The sequence below is a fragment of the Globicephala melas genome, chromosome 9, assembly GCF_963455315.2.
Source record: "Globicephala melas chromosome 9, mGloMel1.2, whole genome shotgun sequence".
Taxonomy (NCBI): Eukaryota; Metazoa; Chordata; class Mammalia; order Artiodactyla; family Delphinidae; genus Globicephala; species Globicephala melas.
In genome coordinates this window covers 72,559,867-72,574,948 of record NC_083322.1, presented here as the reverse complement: position 1 = coordinate 72,574,948, position 15,082 = coordinate 72,559,867, and the positions used below count along the sequence as shown (strand labels likewise).

At 34.7% G+C, this 15,082-nt stretch overlaps 1 protein-coding gene across 1 annotated transcript in view; it reads right to left on the bottom strand.

The window, feature by feature from the left end:
• The window catches only part of ABCB5 (ATP binding cassette subfamily B member 5), a 111,626-nt gene that overhangs the window by 53,186 nt on the left and 43,358 nt on the right, over nt 1-15,082 (bottom strand). The window contains 2 exon segments of the mRNA XM_060305017.1: nt 1,661-1,801; nt 5,680-5,820. Of these exon segments, the coding sequence (XP_060161000.1) occupies nt 1,661-1,801; nt 5,680-5,820 (282 nt within the window).

Sequence of the window (15,082 nt, the reverse complement as noted above, 5' to 3'; positions counted from 1 at the left end):
AAAGAACCCTTTACAAATATGGCCATGGAGCTGGTGCTTGGCTTGTTTCAGTTCTTGGTTGTTAATACTATCTTTCCAGGCTCTCAGCTTTGTACTTGGTATAGCTCCAGGCACTGGTAACCAAGTTTGTAGCCTCCTGTTAAGAGTAGGTCCATGACTGTAGCACAGCTCACTACTTTGTACTTTTGCTCTATTTCTGGTTGGTAGAGATCTTGTTTTGGAGCCTGGGTATATCTAATTGGCTTTTCTCTTTTTATGTTTTATGTATCATTCCTGTGTGTATGGAGCAGAGCAGTTGTATCAGAGTGTAAATTTACCCTACCATTTTCTCCAAAGTCTGGGAAATTGCTTTTTAATTTTATGAATTTCATCTTTCTTAGGTTTTGAAAATCCACTTTATAGACCTAGTGAATTTGCAGACTTTGAGGTAGATTTTCACTTTGTTTGCAGCAATTACGGTGGTAGGTCCAACAGCTATTAATAGATGTTTTCACACAGTGTTTTTACAATATGGTACAAACCCTTTTACTGTATTCTTATACTCAGGCCTTTTGCCATATGGCAAATTATCTATGCTATTATTTACTTAATATTTTTCTTTGCATGTTTATGTAAATGATTATTATTATTATTAGTTTTTGGCTTTCAAATGCATTTTATTTATTTATTTTTTTATACTTAGGTTTTTTTTTTTACATCTTTACTAGAGTATAATTGCTTTACAATGGTGTGTTAGTTTCTGCTTTATAACAAAGTGAATCAGTTATACATATACATATGTACCCATATCTCTTCCCTCTTGCGTCTCCCTCCCTCCCACCCTCCCTATCCCACCCCTCCAGGCGGTCACAAAGCACCAAGCTGATCTCCCTGTGCTATGCAGCTGCTTCCCACTAGCTATCTACCTTACGTTTGGTAGTGTATATTTTAAAGAAAATTAATAGATAAGAAAAAATATAGGGGCTTCCCTGGTGGCACAGTGGTTGAGAGTCCGCCTGCCGATGGGGACACGGGTTCGTGCCCCGGTCCGGGAAGATCCCACATGCCACGGAGCGGCTGGGCCCGTGAGCCATGGCCGCTGAGCCTGCGCGTCCGGAGCCTGTGCTCCGCAACGGGAGAGGCCACAACAGTGAGAGGCCTGCGTACCGCCAAAAAAAAATTATATATATGTGTATATATATATATATATGTTATATATATATATATGTTATATATATATAAGTGTGTGTGAATGCTATGTATGACCACGTACCTAAATGGAAAGTACTGAATCTAGAATTAAAAGCAGTAGACTGGCAATGCCGGAGAAGGGCAGAGGAGGAGGTTTGGGGCAGATAATCCCAGGGCTTCAGGCTGATAATTGGCAGATGAGACCGAGAAGAGTGGGTAGGAAGATGGTGGGAATAGTTAATGGGCGGTCAACCTCAAGTATCTGTCAGACCCAAGGAGAAGAAGGGAATTCCAGTTTGGGAGGAAATAGTGGACCAAAGAGAGGAGTGGGATGATGTGGAAACTGGTGGTTAGGAAGACAGAAGCTAATATTCAGGGGCTGGATGAGAGATTTCATGGTGTCTGAGGTTAGTTAGTTAGATAGTTGGTAACATGATAGTTGGTAACAAGTTACCAACATGTTGGTAACTTGTGATAGTTGAACCATTACCTCTTTATTTTGGATGGATTCCTCAGACTTGTCAGTAAAGTCTGACTTGATGCTCTTCATAGAGCACAGAGGAATTGAGCTGATACCTTTTTCAGTAGAGTATGCCATTGAGTTCATCTGTTCATCAGCATTTTTAATATCCTAAATGAAGAATATACATATTACCACTAGAAGAATGCCTTAAAAATTCAAAGCAACTTTATTAAGCATCCCTCTAAAATTGTACTGCTTCTGTTATTGAAAGTGGTGTATTCCTGAGCAGTTCTTGCTAACGTTTTCGGACTCGATACAGAGACAGTAAGTCCAACTCATACTAAAATGTTAGTGAGTAACAATAGCTTTTATTGTGCCTTTTCCCCCAAAGACCTGTACAATTAACTAGAGAAAACAATGTCTTAATTCAAAACAATTATCCCACTAGCAAGGACGGATCTTAGTAAAAGGAATTTGTGAGGGAGATGACTCAAATATACCCTCTCTCTGATCCCTTCTTCCCAGCCTTCTGTGGAGCTTACAAATTGATAACATATAGCAAGGCAGTTAAATGTGAGGTTGGTCCTGGGCCTGAGATAGATCTCAGGAGACAATAACATTTTCCAGGCTTGCCACTGCTGCCCATTCCAATCTGACCAAAAAGCAAAATTGGTGGGTCCACCTCCAAAAGAATGAGAAATTCCGAAGCCATCAAGTAAACCTTAAAGCTGCTTAAATCATAGAATAGGATAAAGTTCTAAACCAGATTGCTCTAAGTCTAGTTTTTTTTTTTCTTGTTACTCCAAGAAATAAGACCAGTTTCAGTGAAATAAAGGAGTTACGTATTCTCTGCTTATCTGAATGTGGTGCGAGTAAATTTGTGACTTCCTCGTGAAGAGATGGGAGGAGGGGAGAAGACAGAAATGAAGAGGCCAGTTGGGGTGATGGTGGCCCTGACCATGGTGGGGAGTAGAGATGGAAAGACTTAGATAATTTTGGGTGCAAGGGAGAGTATGTACACGGAAGGTTTCCCAGGGACACTGTGATTCTTTAACAAGAGTAACAACTGTTAATCAGGCATTTCAAACTAACATGAACTTTAACCAGCTATCCTAATATCTTTAATCAGATATTCCTTTATGCTATCACTTTCTTTTTTTCAGTAAATTTCTCTACCGAGAAAGAAATTTTTTATTTGGCATTTTTTCAGGAGCTATTTACTTTGTGCCAAGTTTAAAATAAAATTTTTACTTCTCATAATAAAATTTTCTAAAGAGGTGCTTTAACAGATCAAAGACAATTCCTTTTCCTGAGAAGGCTGCTAGACAAAATAAGAATGACAAGAAGTTTTGGTATGTATGTGTCTCTACCAGTTTTTATTTCACTTTTGTATGAAAACTCACTAAAGGAAGCTCACAGACTCACTATGTCTGTAAATAATTATGTACATCCTAGATAAATAATTACAGCATTGAATCTGTACCTGATTACAGCAATAACCATGGTTTGAACTTTCTTTAAAAGTTTGATTGGATAACAAACGCTAATGCTAAGAATGGTAATATAATAAAATTTATTATGCTAACAATAATTCTAGGTACTTTACATAATTGAACTCATTTACTACTCAATGTAATTAATTAATATGTTATTATTTTCCTCACTTTACAGTTTAGAAAACTGAGGCACAGAGAATTTCAACAACTTACCCACAGTCCTAAAACTATTAAATGGCAGAGTAAGGATTTCAACTTGCTGTGTCTCCAGAGCTTGTGACTATAACCATTTTCCTATGCTGCTTTTTGGGATTGATTTTCTTAGCAGCATTAACTTTGTAATACTTATGAAAATCATGAATTGTCATAAATTAATTCATTTGGACACTATAGGCAATAGTGGCAAATAAATGCATCCAGAGTTTCAGAAATGTGGTACTGTTTATGTAGATATCACGTATGTTATGTTTACTATATATTTCCCAGAATATTAGAGCTGTTCATTGAGTATTAATATTTAAAATTGTATTATTATATCAGAATGAAAATTATTTTAGGTAATCAGAGAGTACTAATCCATTTTGAATATGGTATTTTAAATTTTTATACACTTATACCACAAACACTCCATTTTTGTTTTCCTTATGTTGTGGAACTCTTTCACCTAACACCTAAAAATGGAGTTTTAATTTAGTTATAATGAAAAATAAAGAAGTGTTGCTTCAAAGAAAGATCTGAGTGTAGTAGTTTTTTAAAATCTCAAAGTAGTGTTAATTTGACCACAGTTATTTCCTTTTATTGTTACAACTATTAGTTTGAAGATACTGAACTTAATAACTTCATAAATTATTAATTCTACTGTGGAATGAAAATCATGAAAATTCAACTGGCAAATAACATGTACATTTTATTTTTAAAGAAAAATACAGCCTAATATAAAATAAAATAGGAATCAAGCGTTTTTAAATCAATATAAGATTACATTTTCAAACTTTTAATTTTTTTTTATTATCATTGCTTTAGAGGATGTGTTTAAAAATCCTTCATTCTAGAATTGTGGAGAAAGCTGGGGTTTGAAATTCTAAGTTTGATGAGATGGAGACTCATAACTTTCTAAATTTCCTAATTTGTGAAATAATAATATTGATATCAAAAATATAATCAGAAAGTTGAAGAAGTAAAATAAACCAAAAAAGGTTGATATTAGTTGTCTGCAGAAGACCCCTTGGAAAGAAGGCTGCCTTCCAGACCAAGAGATGAAGGCAGAATGAAGAAGACAGCTAGAGCCTAATCACTATCACTTACGTTAATGCACCCTAATGGAAGAACCATGTGAAATTCAGTAGGCTGGGTCATATGCATGCAAACATGTGGATCCTCAAAAACAGGAGTTTGTCAGTGTGCCTCCAGGATTATCGTGCCTCCTCTTCATTGCCTAATATGAGCTTTCTGGTCTCCCTGTGAGAATTTGATGTATACACGGTATGGATATATGTGTGCATCCTTTCATTCAGCAGATAGATTTTGAGTGTGCCAAGCACTGGGGTAGGTGCTTCCGACACAGGAAGTCTCAGCCTTTTCATAATCTGACCTTCATTATCCAAATTTTCCATTATTCCCCCAACACTCATTACTCATGGCAGGCTGGTCTCCTTTCTGTTTAGTTACAAACCAAGTTCCTTATTACTTCCACATTACCTAGATTTCTCCGCCTTTTCCACCTCTTACCTTTATAATTTTTAAAATTTTATTTATCTATTTTTGGCTGCATTGGGTCTTCATTGCTGCGCACGGGCTTTCTCTAGTTGTGGCGAGTGGGGGCTACTCTTTGTTACGGTGCATGGGCTTCTCATTGTGGTGGCTTCTCTTGTTGTGGAGCATGGGCTCTAGGAGCACAGGCCTCAGTAATTGCAGCATGCAGGCTCAGTAGTTGTGGCGCACGGGCTTAGTTGCTCCACAGCATGTGGGATCTTCCCAGACCAGGGATTGAACCCGTGTCCCCTGCATTGGCAGGCGGATTCTTAACCACTGCGCCACCAGGGAAATCCCCCTCCTACCTTCTTGCCTTCAAGATTTCTTCATGAATACTTCCATGGGTAATCTAGTTCCCTATATCCCCAACAATCTTGCTTCTTATTTCTACAACTTGTAACATCTGTATGCATGATTCTGCATTTTGCCTCTGTAGCTAAGTTTTAAGTCTTTAAGTAGGGATTGTGTGTTATATTTCTTTGTGTTTAACAAAAAGATCACGGAATATAGAGTTAGATTGCTCTGGATCTGCCACATACAAGATTTGAAGCCTATTTGTAGTGTGCCTGGCAAATATTAGGTACTATGTAACAATTAGTTCTTTAACTTTCATCATTGTCTAGCACAATGCTGAGGATATTAGACTCACTGAATTTCTTCACTAAGGAACTATAAATAAACCTTGGTTGCCTTGTGAAACCTAAGATTATAATTCAAGACTTCTATTTTCTAGCATGGCGTGATTTCTGAAAAGTCAAAAAAAATCTGCAAACATACATTATGTCATGTAAACATTACCTGTGACATTGCAAGTGAATAATATAGACCCTGTTTTGCCATTTCCACCACCATCCCATCTTTTATAGTCACAATCATATCTACACTTCGAATAGTGGAAAGCCGGTGAGCTACCACAATTGTAGTCCGACCTTCACTTGCCTATAAAACAATAAGCAAAGAAAATAAATATAAATTAGCAGAAATAACAAACTCTGAATATTCAAGAAAACTTCTTATAGTATTATTTGAGTATCAAAGAATCTTACCTCTGGATATAGAAGTTTGAAAACTTTGATTAGGGAGGCCAATAGAAATTAAAATAAAAAGGCAGGAAGTTAGGTTCCAAACTGGTGGATTTATAAAACCATAGTATCTTAGAACTAGAAAGGAAACTAAAGACCATTTAATCTGAGCCACCTAACAACCGCCTGGCTATTAGTAACTAAAAATAACTAAGTTTAAGTAACTTAAACTTAGTATTTCTTATATTTTCATCTCTAAAATGGGGTACAGATTCAAGATAATATGTTTTTGACTTTTTAACAAATATTATATATCAATACATACGGAAAAGTACACATAAGTGTACAGATAATGCACTTTCACAAACCAATTACATCCAGATGCATAGTACCCCGATTACAAAACAGATCATTACCAGCACCCTGAAACCCTCTTCAAGCTCTCTTCTAATCACTGTTACCACTCACCTACACCAACGGTAACCACCCTCCTAACTTCTAACAGCTTAGATTTATTTTGTTCAGTTATTTTCTTTTATATAAATGGAATTATACAGTACATACCCTTCTATGTCCAGGCATTTTTGTTTAACATTATGTTTTTGAGATTCATCCATTTTGTTTTATATCATTGGAGATCATTCTTATTGCTGAATAGTATTGCATTGTGTGAAGATACCACAATTTATTTTCCATTCTACTGGTCATTGACATTTGGGTAGTTTCAGGGTTTTCCTATTATGAATGGATTCCTACACATATTTACTTGGTGAACATATGTCCCCAATTCTAGTAGATGTATACCTAGGAGGGGAATTATTGAGTCATATGCTCAGCTATTTTAGATTCTGCCAAACAGCTTTTCAAAGTGGTTGTCCCAGTTTATAAATGTTTTCCAACAGTGAAAGAGAGTTACGTTTACTCTATATTCTCACCAACACTTGGTATTTTCTTTGTCTGGCAGGTGAATACTATCATATTGTGGCTTTTATTTGCACTTTCCTGGTGACTGATAAAATTGAAAAACTTTTCATATCGTTAGTGGCAATTTGGATATTCTCTCCTATGAACTGTATGTTTTTGTTTGTTTTTCTATTGGAACTATCTTTTTCTTGTCAATTTTCAGAAGTTGTTTATATATTCTATATATGAGGACTTTGTCAGATACTATGTATTACAATTATTTTTCCCCCTCTATACTGTTGTTTTCGCTCTCAATGGTGTCTTTTGATGAATAAAATTTAAAATTTTAATGAAGTCCAATTTATCAACTTTTCTCTAATAATTTATATTGTGTCATGTTTAAGAAATCTTTATCTACTCCAACGTCACATGAATGTTTTTCTATCTTTTACAATCTTTATCATTTTGCCTTTCATATTTAGATCTATAATTCATCTGGAATTGACTTTTGTGTGTGGTGTCAAGTAGGAGTCAATGGACATTTCCCTATGTAGTTAACCAATTGTCCCAGCAGAATTTTTTGGAAAAAAAAATCCTTTCTCCATTGCACTACAGAGAAGTTTTTGTTATTAAATCAGGTGACCATTATTTTGGGTCTGTTTCTGTATTCTGTATATTGTTCTACTATTCAGTTTGTCTATAGGTCTTTATATATACTAATCTAAGTCTTCTAGCTTTATTGCTACTCTACAAGATTGTCTTAACTATTCCTAAGGTAATATATTTTTTGTAAATGCTTAGCACAATAACCGATACGTTTGGCATGCTACAGGCACACTAAAAATTTCTGGATATTCAAGGACTGACAGTTAATATTATTACAATTATTATTACTGCTATTTATTTTTATCATTCTCATATTTTATCCTTATCTATTACAGAGAAGGAAATTGGAGCTCAGAAAACTTTAGAAGCTTGCTCAAGGCTTCAGCCAGTCATGGGAAAGACTGGTATACTAGAATCTGGTATGATGTTCTCTATTCTCTAAAAAGGGTCTCTCCATTGCAGTAGTTGATGAAGGAGATAAGTATTTCTTTCAAACTACTCTATTCCAAATCTATAAGAGAAGGAAACTTGAAAACAATAGTTATTAAGATTAAATAACACTGTGGAAACAGATTTATGATATAATGTTATATGGAAAAAATACAGGAAAAAAAGTTGCATCATGTTATAACTAAGTTAAAAAAAAAAAACTATCCATAGAAAAAGACACCTATATAGTAATGTAGCAAAATACTAAGAGTGCCTATATTTAACTATTGGGCCTATGTGTTGTATTCTTCTTGTTTCAATTTTCTCAATTTTATTTAATGTATATGTATTTCATTTTTGTTTAAAAGAAAGCTAAAACAATTTGGAAAAATATATTCCATTTTTAATAGCTTTTGTTTTTATGAGTAATATCTATATGCTCATGAGCAAAAAGTAGGTGCTATTATGAAAAACTGAAAATACACTGTTTTGATTAAAGGCCTTTTTAACTATTATATTTACAGCACCTTATTTAAAATAAAAAAAGGATGAAAGTTATATTCTGATATATTTGGCTAATATTAAGGTGATCATCTAAAGTATCATCAAAAGAAGGACATTCTTGAGTGGGACAAAAGGGGCAAACTGGAAATTTTTCAGGACAACTGGGAGATGTAATTATAACTTAAAATCATTTGAATTTATGGTCTAGGGTCAGGAAAGTTAAAGAGAAATCATATATACCACTCAGGTTCCAAATAGCAGTAGAGAAATGCTTACTACGTATATCGAATATTCTACCTGGGCATTAATTTTAAAAAATACCCAGGGAAATAGGACTGGGAATGAAGACACTATAACTTATCAAACCTAGGTTTCTGCATTAAGCAAATATTGTTACTAAGTTTGGCTCTTGAAACAGACTTATCTGTAAATATCATATATATGTATGCACACATATATTTATGTCAGGAATACATGCACATATATAAACATATTCAATATATGTATAGACATATACATACTTGATGTGTATGCATGCGCATTTTGCATGCACATTTTGTACTCAAGCCAACCAACATGCATGTGCATTTTGTACTCAGCCAACCAACAACCAAGAATGTTATAATTTGGGTTAGTAATGAGGAATGATGCCTAAAGTTCATAGGAGGGGCTAGGTCACTGTATCACAGTCATCTAAAGTTCCTCCTAGTTGTGGTGGCAGTAAAGAGATCACTGGCAGAACCAGCTTCATGGGTGTGTGAACTATGCAGTTGCTCAGGGCCCCATGCTTAGAAGGGTCCCACTCTTGGTTTAATGCTCTGCTGTTGCCATCTTGTAATTCTTAATAATTTTTGAGCAGGAGGGCCCATATTTTCATTTTCACTAGGGCCCTACAATCATGTAGCTGGCCCTGATCATTGTTAAAGGTAAAAAGGTTTCCATGTGGGTGTACCTAGCTGGTTTGTCTCAAGCATAGATATTAAGAGAGCTCTTTAAACAGGTAGATAAAAAGAAAAAAAAAGAAAATTTAACATCTATCCAAGGTAGGATTCCTTTTTGTCACGACCTCAATAACATTCTAATAATCAGACTGTAATTATTATTCAAAGCATCTAAATTTGTATTACAGTTAACCTACATCTCCTGTCACATAGAGTAGATAGAATAGATAGTTACTTCTGCCCTCAGCAGCCCTACCTGTGTTTCAGACCTCTTTTTTAAAAATACAAGATAATGAGACAATATGACTGGCACCAAATTCCCCTTGATTTTTTTAGTCTGAAAGCAGATCATCACACTGCATGAATAGCTAAGCAAACAACAGACTAGGAATGGAGTCCACTGTTTCAAGTAAAACTCACAATACAGTAACTCTGACATATATAATGATGGACATAACTGTTATTGTATTACATGCTAATTAAGTACAAATGGTAAGCAATCTCATATATAGACCATAAAGAGTACCATGTTTATAGAGGAAATCTTAATTTTCAATAATTTTTTGATCACTTCTGTTCTCTGGAGTCACAGTTTCTAGGTTTGAGTCTTGTTTCTGCCATTTTTGGGGGTCTGCAATCTTAGACTAGTTGCTTAACTTCCCTGAGTCTTAGTTTCCTCATTTGTTAAACGGGGAAAATTATGCTACCTATATTTTAGGGTTATTGCACAGATTAATATCCTTGGTACCATGCCTCAAACATGGAAAGTTTGCAGTAAATAATAGCTTTCATACTATTAACTGTCTTCAGGCTGCAGACCCTTGACTATTTACTGAGAGCAAGCAAAGATAAGTCAAGGTCTTTAACTTTGAGAGAGCTAATAAGGGAGGCAGAAAAATAATTACAACGTAAAGTAATAAATCTGTAATTGAAGTTATATAAAAATACCACAGGAGAGCAGAAGTGATTAACTGTCTAGTTGAATGAAGATTGTCAAATAGATGATTTTGAGTAGGGTCTTAATGAAAGAATAGAAGTTTGCCAGGGAGAAAAAGATGAGGGGTAATTATGATAGAGGCTATAGCAAATCAGGCAGTTGGGCTTAAAAGGGCATGCATTCAACAGGTGAATGGATAGGTGCACATATACAATGGAATATTACTCAGCCATAAAAAAGAATGAAATAATGCTATTTGCAGCAACATGGATGGATCTAAAGATTATCAAACTACGTGAAATAAGCCAGACAGAGAAAGATAAATATCATATGATATCACTTACATGTGGAATCTAAAAACTGATACAAATGAACTTATTTACAAAACAGAAACAGACTCACAGAAATAGAAAACAAACTTATGGTTACCAAAGGGTAAAGGGGGGGGAAGGGATAAATTAGGAGTTTGGGATTAGCAGATACAAACTATTATATATAAAATAGATAAACAACCAGATCCTACTGTATAGCACAGGAAACAATATTCAACATCTTGTAATAAACTATAATGGAAAAGAATCTGAAAAAGAAAATATATATATATATATACACACACACACACACACACACACACACATATACATATATCTGAATCACTTTGCTGTACACCAGAAACTAACACAACATTGTAAACTAACTATACTTCAATTAAAAAAAAGGGCATGGATTTGTGAAGAATATTGAGGTTCACATGTAGCAGAGTTGTTTGAAGAATGGAAGGTCATGGAGCTAGGAATAGAATTTAGGGCTAGTTAACGTAAAGCAATTTTAAAGAGTGTTTCTTCTGTACGGAACAGAATTTACGGGAAGTTTCTGAACAGGGGAAAGGTGTATATAAATGAAATTTGTTCTTTACAAATTATCCATCACTCCGTATTTACATATGGTTTCAGGACTTTTAAGGTCTTTCTAAACCCTTAGATTCTATTTTTTCCATACAAGTTATTTTATCATGTTTTTGAGATTTGAGTGGTTACAAAATAATCAAGGTAAAAATGTTGATGCTGTGGTAAATAGCTACAGACATAATAGTTTGAACTGTCTTTATTGCTTTTTTTCTCTTTTTACTCCTTAAGACAACTTAATTTATATATATATATATGATTAATTATTAACTACTGATGGCAAAAATAATTATTACTTTTGAAAATATCTTACATTTTAAAGAATGTTAGAGTTTAAAAGGTTCTATAACTAACAGTTCTCTGTTTGGTTTTGCTCACACTGTCCCATGAGCTGATTTGGAAAGTATGCTTATTTTCCTCTAAGAGATAGAGAAACTGAGGCTCAGGAAGTTATGTAATGGATGTCAGTCCACATAGCAGGCAGTTGGTAATGCTGAAACGCACACTCAGGTCGTTTGAATGCTTTAAGTCCACAAACCCCGCTGCATCTCTGTGAGATGTCTTCCTGTTAATGTGACTAAAGCCCTTTGCATTGACTGCTTCTTATACCCTACAAGTTTTCTTTTCCTGTACCTTACACCAGCACTAAGTGTAGGCTTTTCATTCGGCCTACTCTTTTTGTACACTTCTGTAAACAGTTTTACACATGAACAAAGTAGAACTATTTAAACTCCTTGTGTTGAAATGCAGGTAATGATGAAAATTACTGATCCTTAATAGTGATCTTACAATACTGAGCATGCATACCAAAGAACTATTTTCAATTCTATAATATATACTTCATTTAAATAATATTTATAAAATCTACTCTCTAATAGTTTATACTGTATGGTTTTAAAAATGGGTGATTTCTGAATTTTGTGAAATATAAGAAGTAAATATATTGGGAAAGGAGAATACCAAGGCAGTGCCTCAAAAAATGAACAGTCAACTGTATAAAATAAAAGACAGAATTTTCCTTTGAACCAAGATAGAGTATCATGGATAAGATTTATTCTCCCACCTGAAACCAACAAAACAACTGGAAAAATGGTTTTCAAAACACTGAATATTTATTAGGCAATGAAGCACAGTGACCCCTTGAAACACAGAAGGTGAGTACTACAATTGCCCCAGTTTATTTCCTTGAAAGAATTTTCAGGGTGCAGTGTGTGGAGGAGGAATGCAAGTGGAGTTGGTTGACTTGCTGAGTTAAGGACGTGGGGTTAAGGGTCTGGGAAGACCAAGACTGCAAGAGTTCACAGAGAACAGTGCTAGAGAGGAAAAAAATGCAGAGAGAACTTGGGAAATCTTTAGAGGATCCCTCTCATGTATTCAATGGAGAACTGACTGTAGAAGAATGTGGAAACTACTCAAGGCTAGAGAAGGAGGCACCTGAAAGGATTAGAGGGTATCATACCTGTTCCAACCAGCATGACTGCGAAACTTTATAATTCACGGGGGCATTGGGTAGAGTACTCAAAAGAGTCCTGCCTCCATAGTGGAGAATACTTTGCTTTAGACTAAAAATAGCTCTGGTCTAGCCTAACAAAAATTAAAAGTAAAGAAAAAATGTCAACTTGTTTCTAAGTAAAAGCTGCATCTCTCAGCAAAAGTCAAGAATATTTCTAAGAATATAAAAATAACCAGAATCCTACAAGGTAAAATTCACAATTTTTTTTTTTTTTTTTTTTTTTGCGGTACGCGGGCCTCTCACTGTTGTGGTCTCTCCCGTTGTGGAGCACAGGCTCCGGACGCGCAGTCTCAGCGGCCATGGCTCACGGGCCCAGCCGCCCCACGGCATGTGGGATCCTCCCGGACTGGGGCACGAACCCGTGTCCCCTCCATCGGCAGGCGGACTCTAAACCACTGTGCCACCAGGGAAGCCCAATTCGCAATTTTTGACACCCAATAAAAAATGGCCAGGCATGCAAAAAAGCTAGAAAATACAACTAATAACAAGGAGAAAAATCAATTAATGGAGCCTGCTCCAGAACTAACACAGATGTAAAATTTAGCAGACAAGGACATTAAAGAAATAAATAGCACTGGAAATGGTAAATACATGGGAAATTATATAATTTTTTCCTTATTATTTAAATCTCTTTAAAAATAAATGATTTAAGTAAAAAAAAAAAAGAAAACAACAACAGTGAAAACAATGTAGCATTGGGTTTATAATACATGTATAACTTTATAACACATGTATATTACTATTAGATAATTAGATAATTATAATAATAATAGTTTGAAGGCCAGAAATGGAGGAATGGAAGTATACTAATGTAAGTCCTTTTTACTGTATGAGAGGTGATGTAATATCATTTGAAGGTAGATGGTGATAAGTTAAAGGTATATACTATAAACCCTAAACCCATCACTGAAATAACAAAGAGTTATAGCTAATAAACTTACAAAAGAGATGAAAAGGAATCATAAAAAGTACTCAGGTAATCCAAGTGAAGGGAGAACATGAGGAAAACAGGAGCAACGGCAGAAAAATAGCAAAGATGATCTATTTAAATTAATTCATATCAATAATCACATTAAATGTAAATGGTCTAAATACTCCAATTAAGTCAAGGATTGTCAGACTGAATACAAAGCCAAGAACCAACTGTATGCCACCTACAAGAAACACATTTTTTAAATAAAGACACAAATAGGTCTACATTAAAAGGATGGAAAAAGACATACCATCATAACTCTAAGTAAAAGAGAGCTGGGGTGGGCTATATGAGTATCAGAAAAAGAAGACTCAGGAGCAAAGGACATAACCAGAGTAGAGAAGTTTACTTCATAATGATAGAGGGATCAATTTATCAAGAGGACCTGACAATCCTGAATGTTTATGCCCATCATAACAGAGATCCAAAATACATGACACCAAAATGGATACAACTGCAAGGACAAATCCAATCTACAATAATAGTTGGAGAATTCAATACCCCTCTCTCAATAATTTATAGAACAAGTACACAGAGAATCTATAAGGATAAGGAAGACTTGAATAACACTATTAACTGACTTCACATAATTGATATTCATAGAACACTTCGCCCAACAACAGCAAATGCACATCATTTCCAAGTCTACATAGAATATTTACCAAGATAGACCATATTCTGTGTCATAAAGCAAGTCTTAATAAATTTTTAAAAATTCAAGTCATACAAAGTATGTTCTCTGACCACAAAATTGTTAAATTAGAATTCAATATAGAAACATCTCTGGAAAATCCCAAAATGCTTGGAAACCAAATAACACTTCTCAAGTAAATTACCTCAGATTCAACCTAAGAAAACAAAGAGGGAAGAGCAAGTTAAATTTAAAGTAAGCAGAACAAAGGAAATAATAAAGATTCAAGCAGAAATCAATTATATATAAAGAAGGAAAATAAGCCATAGAGACATCAGTATAACAGAGAGTCCAAAGATAGACCCATACATATGTGGACAAACTGATTTTCTACAAATGTGTAAAGGCAGTTCCGTGCAGAAAAACAGTCCTTTCAACAAATATTGCTGGAACAACTGCAATGTGCAAACAAAATAAAACAAAACAACAACAAAACAAACTTCTCACCATACAAAACACCATGAACAGAAATTAACACAAAATTTATCATAAACCTAAATGTAAAACTAAAACTATAATACTGCTAGAAGAAAACATAGGGGAAAATATTTGTGATTTTGGATTTGGCAAAGATTTCTCAAGCAGAACACTAAAAGCTTGATTTACAAAAGAAAAAAATGATAAATTGAACTTCTTCAAAATCAAAGTCTTCTGTTCTTTGGAAGATCCTTGTAAGAGGATGGAAAGACAAGTCCCAGATGAGAAGAAATATTTTCCAATCAGTTATCTGATAAAATCCTTATATCCAGAATGTAAAGAATATATAAAGAACTCTCA